The 20,344-nt window shown below is 36.5% G+C and overlaps 1 protein-coding gene across 2 annotated transcripts in view; it reads right to left on the bottom strand.

Moving 5' to 3' along the window:
- Positions 1-1,262: 1,262 nt before the first annotated feature.
- The window catches only part of LOC142347874 (protein argonaute-2-like), a 48,764-nt gene continuing 29,682 nt past the window's right edge, over positions 1,263-20,344 (bottom strand). For both annotated transcript variants that reach the window (XM_075399020.1, XM_075399019.1), the window contains 7 exons: positions 15,019-15,183; positions 14,492-14,742; positions 14,052-14,246; positions 4,524-4,653; positions 4,147-4,254; positions 2,489-2,687; positions 1,263-2,109 (listed from right to left, as the gene is read on the bottom strand). In XM_075399020.1, coding sequence (XP_075255135.1) covers positions 2,001-2,109; positions 2,489-2,687; positions 4,147-4,254; positions 4,524-4,653; positions 14,052-14,246; positions 14,492-14,742; positions 15,019-15,183 — 1,157 coding nt within the window. In that variant the 3' untranslated portion in view covers positions 1,263-2,000. The remainder of the gene's footprint in view (positions 2,110-2,488; positions 2,688-4,146; positions 4,255-4,523; positions 4,654-14,051; positions 14,247-14,491; positions 14,743-15,018; positions 15,184-20,344) is intronic.

Here is a 20,344-nt window from a genome sequence, read left to right as displayed (position 1 = left end):
CTAACTTACGTAATTCAATACGTGAATATAAGATCAACTCAGTATGCCACTATTAAGATTTAAAGTAAAAAATGACACCAGTTTCGGCGCACTTTTCATTTGACTTTTAGTATTAAATTGCCGCCAATTGAGTTCAGCTGCTTGAAATTGTGGTTGAGACGGAGTTTTAGATCACGCGAAATGCAAAAAGTCACTCGAAAAGTCAAAATTGTCAAGCGAAAATTTTGCATAAAAAAAGACACACACGTTTACAATAATTGCTATGAACTACGTTCAAGAGTAATTAAACATAACGACTAACGTCGGGCGAATTGCTCCCAAACGACCGGCTGGCTTCGTCAGTAGCTAGGCACGGTTTAGTGAGGCTAGCTTTAGCTTAATTGAAGGGGCGTAGGTGAGCGCAGCGGGGGGGGGGGGTGTGCACCGGGGGGGGGGGGCTGATGGGGGTGGAGTCAATCTCTAAGAACCGCCCTTCGCACCATAAAAATAAGTCTCCAAAACAGATTCTGTGAATCGCATACTTGAAGACTAGTGAGCTGAAAGGCTGTAAGAGCACTTAATACCCGCGAGCGGTTTGCCTTCGCCAGTAGCTAGCCACGGTTTAGTGAGGCTGGCTTTAGATTACTTGAAGGGGCGTAACGTGAGCGCAACGGGGAGGGGGGTTCACCAGGGGGGGGGGGGCTAATGGGGGGCAACAGTGGGAGGGGTTTTCGGCTGCACGGGGCCCTTGCGACCTGCACAATGTGCAAGGGTGGAGATTGGGTGGGGGGGGGGGGGGGTGTTGTGGGGGCCAACCTCTAAAAACCGCCCTTCACACCATAATTATAAGTCTCCAAAACAGTTTCTGTGAATCGCATACTTGGAGAGTAGTGAGCTGAAATGCTCTAAGAGCACTAAATGCCCACTGGGCGCTACCTGTTTATCCCGTTTTTGCGCTACGTGTTTATGCGGGTGGGGGTAGGATTGTGATGGCTGGACGAGAAAGGGTCCAAATCACCAGATGGAGGGATTGGACGGGGGAGTGTTGGGGGGGGGGGGGGGGGGGGTGGGAAGAGTTCAGACATTGAAAGACTAGCTCAGTTGGCGGGTCTAAAGTAGCGTCCCTCTAGCCAGATTTGATAACATTAATTTCTCAATTTAAAATAATGTTGGCCAACTCAACACCAAATTTACTGAAAGAGCGCCGCCTTTACCCCAATGCTCAGCTGCATGGCAACCGATCAGAAGCCGTTACAGTTCAATTTCCTTGCGAACGAAACAGATAGTATCAAACTCGAAGTTATCCATAACATTAAGAGATCATTGCTAATTACTAGATATTTATGAATGTGTGCTTACATAAGGCATAAAAGTATTGCAACATATATTAACAGCGAAAATAGCGCAAATATATCAAATTTATAAGATGCAAATACGGAATAAAACTGATAAGATATTCTCAAAAAAAAAATCAAAATTACAGAAGATAAATTTTGCAAACATCGCTTAACATTTGCATCCTTTCACAAGACAGAAAAAGCTTGATAGATTTTTATAAAAACTTCGACAGCCGATAATTCTAGAATCTAAGGAGTCTATTTCACTTTTACTTTTCACTTTTAGCCACCGATTACATTTGGAAACATTGTCGAAAGTGAAAAAGACTGCTTCTTCGAATGGGTGTACCTTTGTTAAATGCCATTTTTTGACACAGCTCATGGATATGAACATCATTAGATTCTGACCAACTACAACTCTACTCTTCGATAAAAATGGAGCAACCGAGCCGACTTCTCGAACACAGAATTGAAGCATTTATTTTATTCTATGAGTGAGTTTCAAGTTATTAGCGTAACTGATTGCTTAAGCTTTTGCAGGATTGTAACACCAGAAAAAGTCCGATTTCATTCACACTGAAAAACACTGCTTTTCTTCCAGGGTCAATTTCTCCTTGTCACTTTTGTCGGTCGTTTCCTAGTGTACATTTACAAGGATGGATGAGTGTGCACGCGTAGTTCGTTCTATGCAAAGTACATGACCTTCTGCGTGTCTTGGTGGACTGTTACACACTTGGACATGGAGATGAGACTCTGCTCTTCCCCGTGTGTGGACGAATGACTTCCATTGCCACTAAAATTGTAGAGACACATTAATCAAACATAAATCTATATTGCGAGCGCCAAATTACCAACACAGAGAGCATAGGTCAATAATATCTTACAAATGATTTCTGCGTTGGAAATTATTAGTGTGGTAAGCTGTTGGTAACCATTAAATCTTATTTTAGGATCAAGAGAGCGTATTCTAAGATAGATGTTTCATTTTGTCGAAAAATGTTATGAATACCATGTTATCCTAATACGCATGATTTTGACATTAAATTTGTTATTTTCGAATGAGCTTCAAGTTTAGGGCCAAGAGCCTTTCAAAGATATTTTGGGCCAAGAATCGAGCCCAACGAACACCCTGATCACTACACTGTGAACGAATGAGAACAAATCTAACTAACCTGTCGTGGTCCTTGTCTATGAGGTGGTACCTGGCCCTGAATGCCACCAGGTGAGCGTAGTAAGCGGGTGCAGGTATGCTGACACTACGAGTGCACCTGACGTAAGTGTGGCACAGTTGGTATGTCAAGGTCTGGATGTCATCAGAGGCGAAGTTATTGTCGTCCCACAACACGTGATAATGAGACGGTCGCGAAGTTCCTGGAAAGGGACAAAAAAGATTGCGTCTACTGTCAACTCATCATTCAAAAGACTGTTTACAAGTATACAGCCTTGTGCACAAATTTGCAAAATCGCAGAACACACTAGAACAAAAATTATTGAAATTTGAAATTTTCCAAACACGATTTTGATTTTGTTATTCGAAATTCAAGCAACTAAGCGCATCAACTTTTTTTGCCTTTCATTATACTGTAATACGAATTGAAAAAAAAAACAAACATAGCCAGCAGATTGCCGCCGGAGAATAGCCGCGATAGACACTTCTGGCCTTCCATGAATTGAAACAACTAAACTAATAAGATAGACAGATTGACCACCAGACCACTAGACCTTTTTGCTTAGATTCGGACTGTCATTTTTATGAGACACATACTCTCCATAAAGAAAACGCCCTAATGGAGCTTTTTCAAAAATAATATTTGAACTCAAAAACTCAAGACTCTAATACTAAAGAATTAGGGCATATACGTTTGGCACTACTTAGATGCACACTATTGACCTTTAACTAGTAATGTTTATGAAATTCAAAGTTAATTAAGCGAGTTCAGAAGTCATTTTTTTGAATGAGGCAAGTCACTCAATTGACCTAAAAGCAGAACAAATGACGTCAGGCACACAAACCGTAACTGCAAATTCACTGAAATTGAAAAGTCAATTCCAAGAAGTCAGGTCCGCAAGAATAATCGATGGAGCGACGAATTAAAAAAACATAGCAGGACAAGTCCTGACGTACAACTCAAAGAATTTTCTTTGCCTAAACAACAAACTAGAACTAGAAATGACTATCAGCGAATTGGGAAAACCATTTCTGAAAAATTCAGATTAAAAAAAGTGAAAAAAAAAACAGAAAATCAATGTCAATATGCCGCATCTGAACAAAAACCACTAGCGAGAAATGGAAATTTGGTTCAAACACAAAACCTAGGCCTAGAATGAACTAGAAATGGATTGGAAAAAACATTTAGAAAGAAATCCAATCCAAAAAAATTGAAAAAAACGGTAAAAATCAAAGTGAAATTGCCGCAAGTAAACAAAAACCACTAGCGAGAAAGCGAACTTTAAAATTAGAGCGAAAACAATTTACGCCGCAAAACGACTTGCTTTTTCGCTCCACTTGCTGTTTAGGCGTGACCAAAATCACCACTCCAATTTGACTTCAAAAATCATGAAAATGTGTGAACAGATCTTAAAAAAGACAGCGCCCCAATACAATTCAAATGCTTTGAATTGTAAAAAACAAGATGTCCCCAAAAATAGCAGCTATCGCTTCGCGACTAATAATCAAAACGCTGAAGACGAATTCAACAAAACTTTATCCTAAAATTACACACACCATATGGATAAACTAAACAGCACTTGACCTTTAAAACGTGAAGAGCATCTCATTGGATTTGCTAGGAGAACGTTAGAAAGTTTGAGATTGAATATCTGTGGTTACCTTGGATTCCTGCGTGACTGCAGAGATAGAAATCGTACTCAGTGGGGTGGGTGATGACGGAGTCTACCGTTGTTCCAGCCGGGATATTGCCACTTTTACCAATTTGCTCTAAACAAAGAATAACTGTTTGCACTTAATATCAATCACAGCTGACTCGAAGGAATTCGAAAGTTTTACATTTGGATGAAGTAACAACCTTACTTGGCTAAGTACGCTACTGGTATAAATAACAATTGCTCACACAAAAACAGCAGTTAGGCTAAACTTGTTGAACTGATTACGTTCGCTTTCCTGGTCCATTTAATACTTTCATATTATATTTAAGTTGTTTAGCTACATAATAAACCTATTAGAAAAAGCCTTCTGTTTGATAGTACCTTTCTTGTCGGCACAGAACAGCCTGGTGTGGTGTCTCTTCTGAACTACTACGAAAGTGATGCCAGGCTGATAGCCTACTTCCAGTCTCACACACGCTTCTCTGATCGCCTTCAGCTCATGAACCAGAACCTGTGAAAAATATGGATTGACCGCACGAATTGGAAATCTGGAAACGTAATCAATTGAAGAAGACATAACAAGACACTCCATTGCTAATAAAATAACGATAATAAAAATAAACATAGCTGGCAGACAGCCAGAAAATAGCCGCAATAGATTCGTAGATCGGCAGTCTAAAAAACAGTAAAAAAGACAGACCAAAAAATTCGTCTTTTCATTGAAGGCTCATCTGTTATATTTTGATTAAAAATCTGTATAAGTTATTGCTGCCTCTACTAGCTGATCTTAAATAACCTTCATTTAGAGTGACACACACACACATTTGACCTTATCTCTTTGAATTAAAGTAAATAAAAGTCAATTTCAAAGTTAGGAAGTCATTTTTGAGAGTGAGGTAAGTCAAGTGTGACCAAAAATTTAATCACGTGCATGAACAAAAACACTCGCTCCACTAAGAGCGAAAAATGACGTCACACATGCTGAGCAACTGCTGTCTGGAAACACTTTTAGCAGAATGAAAAAAGAGTGAAACTAGCCTAAAGAAGTCAAAAAAATTTCAAGCAAAAAGTTGAACAAGTTGTGAAATAAGGTTAAGCGAAAAAAAATTTTGTTCGACGAAGTAAAAAAACATAGCAGGACAAGTCCTGACGTACAATTCAAAGAATTTTCATTGACTTAACAAACAACTAGACCTAGAACGGACATTGAGTGAATTGGGAAAACTATTTCTAAAAAAAAATCAGATGACAAAAAAAAAACAGGAAATCAATGTCAAAATGCTGCTAGGGAGAACAAAAAACCACTAGTGAGATATGTAATTTTGATTCTAACAAAAAACTAGGTCCAGAATGAGCTGTGAATGGATAGGGAAAACTATTCAGAAAAAAATCCGATCCAAAAAATCCGAGCCGTTAGTGAGGATAAAGAGTCATTCAGAAAATTTGACTTCCAGCTTTGCTGTGTGAGCAAAAATAAAAAGAAAAAAGCGTCAGACGAAGAAACAAATATAGCAGCACGAGTCCTGACATACAATTAAAAGAATTTTCATTGACTAAAGAAAAACTAGACCTAGAACGCACTTTGAGTGAATTGGGAAAACCATTTCCAAAAAATCAGATTAAGAAATAAAAAACAGAAAATCGATGTCAAAATGCCGCATGTGAACAAAAAATAACTAGCGGGAAATGGAAATTTGGTTCAAACAAAAAAAATAGGTCTAGAATGAACTAAGAATGGATTGGGAAAACCATTTAGAAAAAAATCCGATCCAAAAAATTGAAAAAAAAAGTAAAAATCAAAGTGAAATTGCCGCATGTGAACAAACAATCACTAGCGAGAAAGCGAATTTTTGTTCAGACACCGTTTTCTCACTCTACTTTAATATTAGAGCAAAAAAATTGCACAACGCAAAACCAGTCGCTTTTTCGCTCCATTTCCTGTTTCGGCGTGACCAAAATCACCACTCCAATTTGACTTCAAAATCATGAAAATGTGTGAACAGATCTTAAAAGACAGCGCCCCAATACAATTCAAATTCTTTGAAATGTAAAAAACCAAGAGAAGGCCAATAATAGCCCCAGCTATCAATGTGCGGCTATTAATAATAATAATAATAAAAACAAAAAGTCTTATGTTTCTGTGCGTGGCACAAAATGTTCCCACAATCGCAGCATCATGACACCATATCTAAAATTTAATTGCAAAAACGTTTGCCCCAGCACTAAATGGCATCCGTTTTTTGAGCTAATGTTTTAAAAAAACAGCAGTGAAAAGGTTTCTGAGTTTAAATATGAAAAAACATAGCTGACAGATTGCCTGAATAGCTGCCGAATTGACTTGCATGCCGTATAATAGAGATAGAAACACAGATCTAAGTTGAAAAAAAAATCAACGCCGCTCAAAAAGCTATGTAAAAACATTGAGCAAAAAATTTTTAAAAGCTTTTGAGTCACTCCGTAGAAACCTGTTCATTAGGGACCTTTACGACAGATGAGTTACTTCGACCTTAATTTAAATCAAAAAGTTTAAAAGCGCAAAAGTGATTTTTACTGAGTGAGGTAAGTCACGTCTGATCAAAATTTAATCACGCAAATGACCTTAAATCTTTTGCTAAAGAGATAAGAAACGACATCACGCGCGCAAAAGCCGTTAGTGAGGATAAAGAGTCATTCAGAAAATTTGACTTCCAGCTTTGCTGTAAGAGCAAAAACAAAACGAAAAAAGCGTCAGACGAAGAAACAAACAAGGCAGCACAAGTCCTGACGTACAATTCAAAGAATTTTCATTGACTAAAGAAAAACTAGACCTAGAACGCACTTTGAGTGAATTGGAAAAACCATTTCAAAAAAAACAGATTAAGAAATAAAAAAACAGAAAATTGATGTCAAAATGCCGCATGTGAACAAACAACAACTAGCGGGAAATGGAAATTTGGTTCAAATAAAAAAACTAGTTCTAGAATGGACTAAAAATGGATTGAGAAAACAATTTAGAAAAAAATCCGATCCAAAAAATAAAAAAAAAACAGTAAAAATCAAAGTGAAATTGCCGCATGTGAACACAAAATCACTAGCGAGAAAGCGAATTTTTGTTCAAACACCGTTTTCTCACTCTACTTTAATATTAGAGCGAAAAAATTGCACACCGCAAAACTACTCGCTTTTTCGCTCCATTTGCTGTTTCGGTGTGACCAAAATCACTGCCCCAATTTGACTTCAAAAATCGTGAAAATGTGTGAACAGATCTTAAAAAAAAGACAGCGCCCCAATACAATTCAAATTCTTTGAATTGTAAAAAAAACATAGCAGGACAAGTCCTGACAACCAATCCAAGTAATTGAATGAAAAATTGAGACCTAATGTACCCGACCAGCAGCTCAATACAACAACCCCAGCCAAAAAGACAAAATCTCAAATTAAGATAAGCTAAAAATAACCAAACAAACTAAACAAAAAAAAGCATTGCTGAAACTCTTGAAGCTCTTACCCTGAAAACCAAATATGATACAATTCAATATACTCATTATCTCATGCACAATACTTGAGGGAGATTTATTTGCCACTAAGCGTAAACATGACAAATCCTCCAAAAATGAAGCGCAAAATTTAAGCAATTTTCTAAACTTCGCAGAAAAAAGTGTTCCAAATTATTTTTGTCTCTGTAGTTCTGTCATGTACTCATCTGCAAGACTTTAAAAGTTTCCTTGGCCAGGAAACAACGCTAAGCTCAGAAACTATCCCTTATTCCTATTTCAAGCCTTAAATCGATTCACTAGCTCATAGAGATCGAGTTATCAAACTATTGATAACAACTCCATTATGTCTAGAAAATATGCAATAACTTATTATTCAACCCTCGAGCCGGAGATCCCTGGGCCTCGGTTGCCGGAAAAATTTTCAAAAAACTTGAAATTGCGGGTTCTATTTTTAAAAACTGCTAAAATTTATGATATTAAAAAACTCAAAACCAACTCATTGCCACTAAACCAATGCAGTAGCCTACTAGCAAACACTATAGGAGGTTACCTGGCCATTCATTTTCAGAAGTTTTTTTTAAAAAAATTCTGAAAACTCGTGATATTTAAATCTTAAAAAAACATTCCATTACCACTAGAAAATAAGCAGTAACCTTTTATCAAACCCTAGAGGAGGTTCTTGGCTCTTGAGGCTGGAAAAACACAAACATTTTCAAAAGCTTGAAAAATATTGCAAAAATTTGTGATATTAAAATGTTGAAAGCTACTCCATGGCGAAAAAATTTGTCACTAACCTCTTAGCAAACCGTGGAGGTTTCCTGGCCCCTGGGGTTCGGAAAACTTAAATAATGACAAAATTTTAAAAAGTTAAAAAGTTTTGTCAAGAAATTGCTAAAATTCGTTAAGTTAAAATGTTTGAAAAACATTCAGTTACCACCAGACACCATGCCGTAACCTATTATCAAGCCCTAGAGGAGGTTCCTTGACACCTAGGGCTAAAAAAAGTCAAAAATGAGAAAAAATATTTCTTAAAATGGTCATCAAACGTAATCATGTCTTGCCAGAGACCTTAATCAACGTTTACAAACCTAATTTTAGACTGGTCCGACACAAAAGAACGATAAAACACGAAACAATATTTTGCGCTCATTTGGGGCTCAAAAACTCATTAAAATTATCATTAAAACTTGAATAAGGGCCTTCCCAGTAGCTTCACCACTCTCAACCATTGAGGGACTACTAAACGCGACTAAAGGCCTCCAATGATATTTGATGCCCGCTGAGCTTTACCTGTTTATCCCGTTTTGAAAGCTCAAAGTCATGAAAAAAGGTATGAAAGCACGTTGAAAAAAACAGAGCACCAATACAGTCCCATTCTTACAACTTCGCAACTACAAAAAATGACTGAGAAACCTAAAACTCTGAAGTTTCTTTGTTTGCTATTAAATAAATGAGAGAGCGAGCTCTTGTTTGCCTTCTGTTACAACCATAACATGTCACTTTCACTTCCAATCGGCTTTTTGATCATTAGCGCAAATCGAAGATAATCTCCGAGAAAAAATGAAAACATACCCGGCAGATTACAGGAAAATAGCCGCCGTTGATTATCATAACTCTACTGGGATTGAAAGAAAAGAAAATATCAACAAAAAATCGATTTTTGTATAAAAACATTTTTAAGTGCGATTTATTTTGTTGTCATTTTGTAATTGAACATACTCCTGTCTCTCATTGAGATCTACAGGGTCTGGTATTAATACCAATAAGCATTATAGATAGTAACTAAAACTTATGATAACAAAGTTCAAGTATCAGGCAGCTAAAAATGGACTTTATGGGTTTATCCCGTTTCTATTTCTGACTTTGATTTTTTTTATACTGACTCTTTATTTTGAATTGCTTTGCTGAGCAGCTACTGTTTAAAAGGACTTTGAGCATAATGACAGAAGAGTCAAACTAACCTAGAAAAATCAAAAAGTTTTCACGCAAAATGCCGCAAAAGCGGCAAAATGGGTAAAGCGAAAAAAAAGTTCGACGAAGTAAAAAAAACATACCAGGTCAAGTCCTGTAGTACAATTCAAAGAATTGAACGAAAAACTTAGAAGTACTCTAGCTGACAGCTCAATTGAACAACGCCAGCCAAAACACAAAAGAAAGGATCTCGAAAAATTGAGAAACTAAAACAATCTAAAACTAAACAAAAATAAACTCATAGCTAAAACTCTCGAAGCTTTTATACCCCTAAGGCAAAATTGATCCCTCTAAGCATACTTATGTTCAAAAGCAAAATTTAATTCTTAGATTGGTCCAGTATTATCTCTGCAAGACCTGAAAAAAATCATTGGCCCTTGAAGATCGATTAACTCGAAATTTTTTTAATGAAATTAAATGTAAATTTTAATGAAATGTTGCTGACAAACGTGATATTAATATCTTCAAAATCATTCTGTGTCTCTAGAGGTTATCCAGTAAGCCGATTCTAAGCCCTGAAAAATACATTGCCTCAAAGACCGATAGGCAATAACCTTTAGAAAAAATTTCAGATTTCAATAGAAAGAAATTCGTTCTATTAAAATGTTGAAAAACCATACAATTGCCACCTAGCAACTATTTAATCGCATACTTTTAAACCCTGGATGAAGTTAACTGGCTACTGAAGCAAGAAAAACAGAAAAAAAAAGACTTGAAAAAACTTGAAAAAATTGCAAACTTTATCAAAAAATTTTTAAATTTCGAAAGGTTAAATTGTTGAAAATTAATCCACTGAAAATAACAACCATGCAGTAGTTTTTATCAGGCCTTGGAGTACGTTTTCTGGCACTTGAGAATGGAAAAATATCAACAATTGACAAAAATTTCAGGAACATTTAACAAATTAATTGCAGATTTTATCAAAAAAAAATGCTAACATTAGAGACATTAAAATGTTGGAAACCAATCCATTGTTACTAGAAAAAATGCAAAGCCCTATTATCAAACCTTAAAGGAGAATTTCTGGTCCCTGAAGCTGGAAAAACTCAAAAAAGGACGTAAAAGTTTCAAAAAACTTGAAAAAAAATTGCAAAAATTAGTATCATTTTGCGTGTTTGTGCTTGTAGTATCAAAACATATAGCTCATAAAATGCATAACAAGGTCATAACAAGCAATTTTGTCTCGCAAAAGGCATTGGTCAACTTTTAAAAGCTTCAACCTGAGACTAATTGAACATAACTGCAAAAAAAATCAAAAACGTGAAAAAATGCACCATTTTGAGACCAAAAACTCCATAAAATGACCTTTTCACCTTAAATTAAGGCCTTCCCAGCAACTGCATCACTCTAAGCATTTGAAAGACTGCTAAAGCCCACTTTGGGCCTCTAATGAAACTTAATGCCCGCTGGGCTTTACCTGTTTATCCCGTTTTGAAAGATCAAATTCATTGAAAAATGTGAGAACACATCTTAAAAAAACATAGCACGAAAAATTCCGGAAACGACTCGAAAAAGAAAATTGCCCATACTTATGACTTAACAACTAGAACAACTATTGTGAATACTAAACTCCCCCAAATAGAAAAAAAAACTAGAAAAACTTTATAAAAAAAAACTAGAAAAACTTAATGAGTTTTTTTTAACAGTACAAGGAAACATAAAGCCGACTTAAGTTCGTTTGCAACTAGAGCAATGAAAATCTCGCGAAACAATGAGCAAGTCATTATAGGCTGACAAACTTGTCTAGATTTAAAAAAAGAAAAAAAATGCAAAAAAAATTAAGAAAAATGGTTTAAAATCTCTCAACTTTTCTAGAAAAAAATTAATTTATACCAAGAAAACTTTAGTCAATTGGTACCTCAATATTCCTTAAGTACCAAGCTTCTATTCAAATCCCACTTAAAGCAATAAAACAAAAAAATGCAAAAAAATCATAAAATTTCGTCTGAAAATCAGCAAAGCTGATCAAAAACCTCCAAATTAGCTTTAAACTCAAATTAACTACTTGAAACCTTCAATTCCTATCAAAACAAGCCTATAACTAACACAATATCATAACAAAAGTTCATAACCATCAAAAGTTGCAAAAAACTGCTTTCAAATGCCGTACGAACAAAAAAAATTCGCTCGCTTAGAAAAAAATTTTTCACACATCAATTTTTCGCTCTCTCAAAAACAGCGGTATGAACAAAAACCACTCTCTTTTCGCTCCGCTCTTCACTTTTGTTCAGCACCGAAAGAACTCCAATTTTTTCACGCGTTTCATTTCCCGCTTCAAAAATCACTCCAATAAAATTGATTTGAAAACATAGACGGCAGATCGCCGGATAGCTGCAAAAGAATAGACCCGTGTGCCATATAATAGAGATAGAAACAGATACAGATCTAAATTGAAAAAAAAATCGACGCAGCTCAAAAAACGAGGCTTAAAAGAACTCAGTGATAAATTAATAAAGCTTGTTAAAATTAATTCCACAGACGCCTCTTATTAGGGAACTTTAATGCATATAGGAGTTCCTTTGACCATAAACAAATTCAAAATAAACTTAAGTTCTAAAGTGCAAAAGTCATTTTACTGAGTGAGGTAAATCACGTATGATCAAAATCTAATCACGCAAATCAACCAAAACACTTTTGCTAAAGCGAGTGAGAAATGACGTTACGCGCGCAAATGCCGTTAGTGAGAGGAAGAAGTCATCCAGAAAATTTGAATTTTTGAGCTTTGCTGAGTGGACAACTGTAAAACGAAAAAAGAGCGTCAGACGACGAAACAAAAAAAACCAAGAGCACCGCAATATAGCTACGCTCAGCTTACAGCTTCGCAGCTATAAAAAGGACTTTTCCAATACTCTTCTTCGAGTCGTAAAAACACAGCGCTCCAATACAATTCAAATTCTTTGAATTGTAAAAATAGGAGCTCTATAATAGCCGGCTGAGAAGATGAGGGCGGCTATTAACCATATATGGTAAACTCATATTGACTCACAATTCACTGTTAATGGTCTCTCACATTCTCTGCTATCGACATCCAGTAAATTTTGACCAAAACAATTGCTAATTTCGCAGTAGAAATTTCAATAGTTTCAAGTGAAAAATGCCGTGTTTTCATGGTTTCTCTACAAAATAAAAAAATATCCCAAAAAATTCAAAAGAAAGTGGATGCAAGATTCCTGCTTGGTTGAACTTTCCAAAGACATGCTCTGTAAATCCAGACAATTTTCTTTCCAAGTTTCAGCATTACTGCACAATGGTTGAAATATGTATGTAGCCTCCAAACGAAGTTGTCAAATTGTAGGAATTATTTTTGGGGAGCGCCTAATTTTTCAACGCATCTTTGATTGAATTGGGGTAAAAAAAAACTAGCCTGTAATAATAAAGTGATTTCTAAGCAAATTACTGATAAAACAACGAGAGTGAGCTTAACAGAATATCAGGAAAAGTCTTGAAGTACAAAGCGAAAAACTAATGAAAATAAAGAGATGTTGTTCGGGCCGATTCGATTATTGAAAAACTGTTGATTTACAAAAAAAATCGAATGTTAACGTTTTCCGAAAAATAACGGACATCTAAAAAACATTGCCTATATAGATCCGTCGGTGTCAAAATCAAGGAAAATAATGTTTGGAAAAGGATCAAGGTAAACGATCTGAGAAGGGCGGGACTAAACCCATATACAACAATTAAGGACAAAATAACTATGGGAACGTAATATGAGGGCAGAAAAGCAATTTGAAAGACAACAAAAATGTCCTCAAACCATTTAGAAGGCAACTACATCTTAAAAAAAATTCTACAGAAAAAAAATAACTGTCAATTAGCTTGTCAAATAACTGGCTGCACGGCTAAACACAAACAAAAAAGCAGCTAAGAAGTTGCAGAAACTCTAGCGAAACTCTCCCACTAGAGCCTAATTGAGGCCAGAAATTTATTTTTCAAATAGCAGCATTATTGCACAATGAAACAATTAGCTAAATAGTCTATCTAACGTTGGGCGAATTGCTCTCAAACGGGGTGACTGAGGGGGGGGGGGGGGGTAACAGAGGGTGGGGGTGTAGGGGGGGGGGGGGTAACAGAGGGTGGGGGTGTAAACATTCAAGATTAAGAGTTCACACCATGAAGATTAAGAGTTCACAGCCCTTCACACCATGAAATTTTCTCAAAACAGTTTCGGTGATTCGCATACTCCGACACTAGTCAGAGTCTAAGAGAGCAGCTCAGGCGAAAAATTGGTCGAGCGAAAAATCTCATAAAAACGACCACAGGACTAATATAATTGATGCAAATTTTGTTTGAGGGCAAAACCTTCGGACAACAAGAAATGCAAAGGAAAGAAAAGCAATGAAAGCAAATCTAATTCCGAGTCAAATCCCAAAATTTTTCAATCAATCAAAGTATCAGCCGAAGTATCGTCATGTCACTAGTAAATGGTTTCACAGATGAGAGCAAGTGCAGCAAAACTAACTTGTTGGAACTGTCCTTCGGAGACACCTGTTCTGTACATGATGAGTCGGAGTGGCTTGAACCTGGTTGACCTGTAGAACTGGATGAGAAGTTCTCTAATCATCGTCGAGAGATCCCCAATCACCTCCTGTCTGTGTGACTGCACCCTAACAACTGCTGCATAACGACTAGGGTGTGCATCCATCGATCCAACAACCTACGCGCACAAAACCGATTAATTGGGACTCATGAGGTCATATCAGAGCATAGAACGTCGTTTCTGAACAAGTATTTTTGACTACTTATAAAGCTAAACATTTGGAACAATCGAATATTTGACCATTCTATAGCAGTCTTCACTTGTTTGTGATAATACTTCAACATCTGAGCCTTGATAATTGCAAGCGCTTTAAATTTGAGTTTGATGATAAAAATTTGTTCCGAATAAAAAAGAAAACTAACAGCAGCTATAGATGGTTTCTTTTCATCGCCAGCCGGTGGGTGAGTGATATCAGCTCCCAGAAACATAACTGGTTCATTGAACACTTTCGGTCTAATATTGGGAACTAGAATATTGTTCACGCCACCTAGTTTTACGTTGATTTTCAAGCACAGATTGCTCAGGGTTTGGGGCGACGTTTTGTTGACATTTTTGACTTGGATGCACTGCGTAGCCAGGCCAAGTACAGTGTCGCCGACTCGCTTCACTTCAGCTGAAACAAAATAATGCGTTATGGCTCAGTTCGATTCATCTTACAAAAAAATAAACTGTCTCAAATTTCTCAGATCAATCTTCACCAATCATAGCAAATTGGTTTCTTAAATTTTTCCTCAGGGTTGATAATCCGTGTATATTTTGGTCTCATAAAAGTTACTCCGGTTTCACAGAAAATAAATCTTTGCTTCTTTTTCACCTGTACCCTGCTAACAAACATCTTAGTTTATAGAGTCGTACTTGAATTCCATGCGATTAATGAAAGAAAGCTAACCATAGACGGGCGTCTTTCCAGGCAGAACAACGATGATGAGTTGCAGGTCCTTGTACTTGTCTGCCAAGTGTTTGAACATGGCCTCTACCTGGTCTGCCCCTGCTGCATACATGCAGAAGCAAGGCTGGGAGATGATTGGCATGCCAGCGTCATTCGAGATGCGGCCTAGAAGACACCAAAAATTACACGCATCAGATAGTAACTTACCATACAATACCAAATCTGCTATTCGATTTCCTCCGATACAATCAGCGTTTAAGAGTTATAATTGAAATCAGAACAATAGTACTACCAAAAATATACTGAGGGCAAAACCAATCTACTCTGAAACCTCAGAACAAAAGAACAAATTTTAAGTGGACTGCGTGAACAATTACGGCTATTTAACTTCATAGTGCTATTCTTTTGTCAACTGCTAACCATTATAAGTGTACACAAATATAGTAATCTTTAATATTAACAAACTTAGCATATACAAACCACGATCAATTCCCCGCCAACATAACGCACAATGGATAAAACAGCTGGCAGTTTTCAAGAAAATAGATGCTTCCTAGATCTGTAGTCTCAAAAAGATTATAATTAAACATAGCCGGCAGGTTGCCGGAAAATAGCCACTTGTGGCCTATCATCAATTGAAATAACTTAAGAAATAAGATTCACAGATCGACCACCAGCTTTTTAATAGACCACTAGACTTTTTGGGTTAGATTCGAAATGTCATTTTTATGAGACACATTTGCTCTACAAGGAAAACGCCCTAATGGAACTTTTTCAAAATTAAAATTCTGAATTGATATTAAAACTCAAGACTCTATTACTCAGGAATTAGGGCATATAAGTTTGGCACTACTTAGATGCGCACTAAAGACCTTTAATTATGAGTGAGTACTCCTATAGACCTTTGAGAGTTAGTTCAGAAGTCACTTTTTTGAGTGAGGTAAGTCACGCAATTGACCTAGAGCAGAAATGACGTTACGAACACAAATTTCAACTGCAAAGCAGTAGAAGTCACTAAAGTCATTGAAAAAGTCAATTCCAAGAAGTCAGGGAAAGACGAAACCTAAATATGTTGGACGAAAAAAACCTAACCGACTAAATGTCTAAATAATCGCTCTCGAACGACTAGCGGGAGATCTAATCAATTGCAGCCTGCTTCAGTCGGTGGGGGGAGGGAGGGGGAGCCTAAATGGGACTAAGAAGTTCAATAGTGGGCTTCAAATAACCACATTAGAGGTTATTACATACCACTATTAAGATTTAAAGTGAAAAATGGCACCAGTTTCGGCGCACTTTTCATTTGACTTTTAGTATTAAATTGCCGCCAGTTGAATTCAGGTGAATAAAATTGAGAGAATTTTAGATCACGCGAAAAGTCAAGGGCGTAAAAGTCACTCGAAAAGTCAAAATTGTCAAGCAAAAATTTTGCATAAAAAAGACACACATTTACAATAATTGCTATGAACTTAAAAATTAGCGCAAATTAGCTAGCCATTAAAAATAGGAGCGCAATAATAGCCAACTGGAATAGCTGACGCGGCTATTCAACAGAACCAAAATGAGAAATTTCTCCGTTTCATTAATTGCTGAGATGTTGTTTTTGGTTAAGAATCCAAAGCATAGCCGGCAAATCGCGCCGAAAAATAGCCGCAATTGACCCACTTCACGCACCTCGGGATTGAAATTGAGAGAAAAACATAGCTGGTAGATTGCCAGAAAATTGCCGCAATAGCTTTTTAGACAGGCAGTCTCAAAAAGATAGTAAATTCAACAGACCAAAATTGACAATTTTTCTAAAAAAAGCTCAGACGTTATATTTTGATTAAGAATCTGTTTAACTTATTGCTGCTTCTATTAGATGCCCTCAAATACCCTTCAATTAGAAAAACACGCACTCATTTTACTCATCTGAAGCAAAGAACAGAACTTCAAAGTAAACGTCATTTTTGAGAGTGAGGTAAGTCAGGTGTGACCAAAAAGTTGATCACGCGAATGAACAAAAAACTGTCTCCACTAAAAATGAGAAATGACGTCACGCACGCAATTCAGTCAAGAGTGCATGAACGAAAGAACAGAAGCAGATGTGAAGTAATTATGACGTCATGTAGTCAAAAGAATCTTGAAAACAAAAAAAACATAGCAGGACAAGTCCTTAAATAGAATCTAAAAAATTGAACGAAAACCTCAGAACTACTGTACCTGGTCAGCAGATCAGTTGAGCAGTGCCAGCCAACACAAAACTCATAACAAAAAATGAGAAACTAAAATAACCAAACAAACTAAACAAAAATATTATCGTTGCTAAACCTCTTGAAGCTTTTACCTTCAAGACCAAATTTGATTCATTTAAATACACCCATTAACCCACGCACAATACTTGAAATAAGTTTACTGGCCAAAAAATTTAAAGAAAAATGACAAAAACTCGAAGTTTCATAAGTTTCTTAATTCATTTAAGGTTCTTATTTCGCAATAGTAAACCATTTTTGTGTCTCTCAAATCTGCCAAGTGAGAGTTAAACAAGTTTCATTGGCTCGTATAGATCGGGAACTTAGAAAATGACCAGAAAAAATTCAAAAAAGTTGAAAACAGTTGCAAATTTGAATGACATGTTGCTAAAATTTGTGGTATAAATTTCTTCAGAACCACTTCATTGTCCCCGGAGGCTATCCAGTGACCAAAATTCGAGCCATCAACCATTTAATTGACTAATGAAGATCGATAAACTAGGAACATAAAAACTTTCAGAAAATTTGAAAAAAAATCAAATTTTATCAAAAATTGCCAATTTCTTGATGTCAAAATGTTCAAAACCTTTTCATTGCCTCTAGCAACTATGCAGCTACATACTCACAGACCAAGGATGAGGTTACCCCTCTGAGGATGGACCAACTCATGAAAGTCAAAAATCTTCAAGAAACAAGTTTCAATGAAAATATGCTACAATTCGTGATAATAAAATATTAAAAAGCATTATATTGCCACCCAAAAATATGCAGTAATCTATTATCAAACCTTCGAGGAGGTTGTCTGGGCCCGGAGGCTTGAGAAAATAAAAAAAATTACAAACTTCCAAAAACTTAAAAAAAACAAATTTTATAAAACAAATTGCTAAATTTCTTAAATCTTGCGAAACTTTCCATTGCCCCAATCAATTATGCAGCAAAATATCAAAACCTCGAGGAGATTCCCTGGTCATTGGGGATAGAAATACTCAACAAACGACAAAAGCTTTCAAAACACTGAGTTAGACTCTAAACTATACTTACAGCTTCTCAACTCAAAGCTATTAAGCTTAATACTAATGTCAGCCAGCAACCACTCTAATGACAGAGGGTGACATTTACTCGGTTGACCTCATCGTTAAGTTCGTGTGGGTGTGGGGGGGGGTCAAACGGCTTAAACGCTAAGAAAAAAGGAGGCCTAACTAGGAACGGTGGGGGGGGGCTCTAACAACCTTCACAACCTGAATTTATGTCTCCAAAACAGTTTAGGTGAATCGCATACTCGGATAGGTCAATCGCATACATGCAGAAGCAAGGTTGGGAGATGATTGGCATGCCAGCGTCATGCGGCCTAGAAGACACCAAAAATTACACGCATCAGATAGTAACTTACCATACAATACCAAATCTGCTATTCGATTTCCTCCGATACAATCAGCGTTTAAGAGTTATAATTGAAATCAGAACAATAGTACTACCAAAAATATACTGAGGGCAAAACCAATCTACTCTGAAACCTCAGAACAAAAGAACAAATTTTAAGTGGACTGCGTGAACAATTACGGCTATTTAACTTCATAGTGCTATTCTTTTGTCAACTCCTAACCATTATAAGTGTACACAAATATAGTAATCTTTAATATTAACAAACTTAGCATATACAAACCACGATCAATTCCCCGCCAACATAACGCACAATGGATAAAACAGCTGGCAGTTTTCAAGAAAATAGATGCTTCCTAGATCTGTAGTCTCAAAAAGATTATAATTAAACATAGCCGGCAGGTTGCCGGAAAATAGCCACTTGTGGCCTATCATCAATTGAAACAACTTAAGAAATAAGATTCACAGATCGACCACCAGCTTTTTAATAGACCACTAGACTTTTTGGGTTAGATTCGAAATGTCATTTTTATGAGACACATTTGCTCTACAAGGAAAACGCCCTAATGGAACTTTTTCAAAATTAAAATTCTGAATTGATATTAAAACTCAAGACTCTATTACTCAGGAATTAGGGCATATAAGTTTGGCACTACTTAGATGCGCACTAAAGACCTTTAATTATGAGTGAGTACTCCTATAGACCTTTGAGAGTGAGTTCAGAAGTCACTTTTTTGAGTGAGGTAAGTCACGCAATTGACCTAGAGCAGAAATGACGTTACGAACACTAATTTCAACTGCAAAGCAGTAGAAGTCACTAAAGTCATTGAAAAAGTCAATTCCAAGAAGTCAGGGAAAGACGAAACCTAAATATGTTGGAGGAAAAAAACCTAACCGACTAAATGTCTAAATAATCGCTCTCGAACGACTAGCGGGAGATCTAATCAATTGCAGCCTGCTTCAGTCGGTGGGGGGAGGGAGGGGGAGCCTAAATGGGACTAAGAAGTTCAATAGTGGGCTTCAAATAACCACATTAGAGGTTATTACATACCACTATTAAGATTTAAAGTGAAAAATGGCACCAGTTTCGGCGCACTTTTCATTTGACTTTTAGTATTAAATTGCCGCCAGTTGAATTCAGGTGAATAAAATTGAGAGAGAATTTTAGATCACGCGAAAAGTCAAGGGCGTAAAAGTCACTCGAAAAGTCAAAATTGTCAAGCAAAAATTTTGCATAAAAAAGACACACATTTACAATAATTGCTATGAGCTTAAAAATTAGCGCAAATTAGCTAGCCATTAAAAATAGGAGCGCAATAATAGCCAACTGGAATAGCTGACGCGGCTATTCAACAGAACCAAAATGAGAAATTTCTCCGTTTCATTAATTGCTGAGATGTTGTTTTTGGTTAAGAATCCAAAGCATAGCCGGCAAATCGCGCCGAAAAATAGCCGCAATTGACCCACTTCACGCACCTCGGGATTGAAATTGAGAGAAAAACATAGCTGGTAGATTGCCAGAAAATTGCCGCAATAGCTTTTTAGACAGGCAGTCTCAAAAAGATAGTAAATTCAACAGACCAAAATTGACAATTTTTTAAAAAAAAGCTCAGACGTTATATTTTGATTAAGAATCTGTTTAACTTATTGCTGCTTCTATTAGATGCCCTCAAATACCCTTCAATTAGAAAAACACGCACTCATTTTACTCATCTGAA

The sequence above is a fragment of the Convolutriloba macropyga genome, chromosome 10 (genome assembly GCF_964194025.1).
Source record: "Convolutriloba macropyga chromosome 10, txConMacr16.3, whole genome shotgun sequence".
NCBI classification, from domain to species: domain Eukaryota; kingdom Metazoa; phylum Xenacoelomorpha; order Acoela; family Convolutidae; genus Convolutriloba; species Convolutriloba macropyga.
Note: the sequence above shows the minus strand (reverse complement) of the source record. Positions and strands in the feature narration are given on the sequence as shown.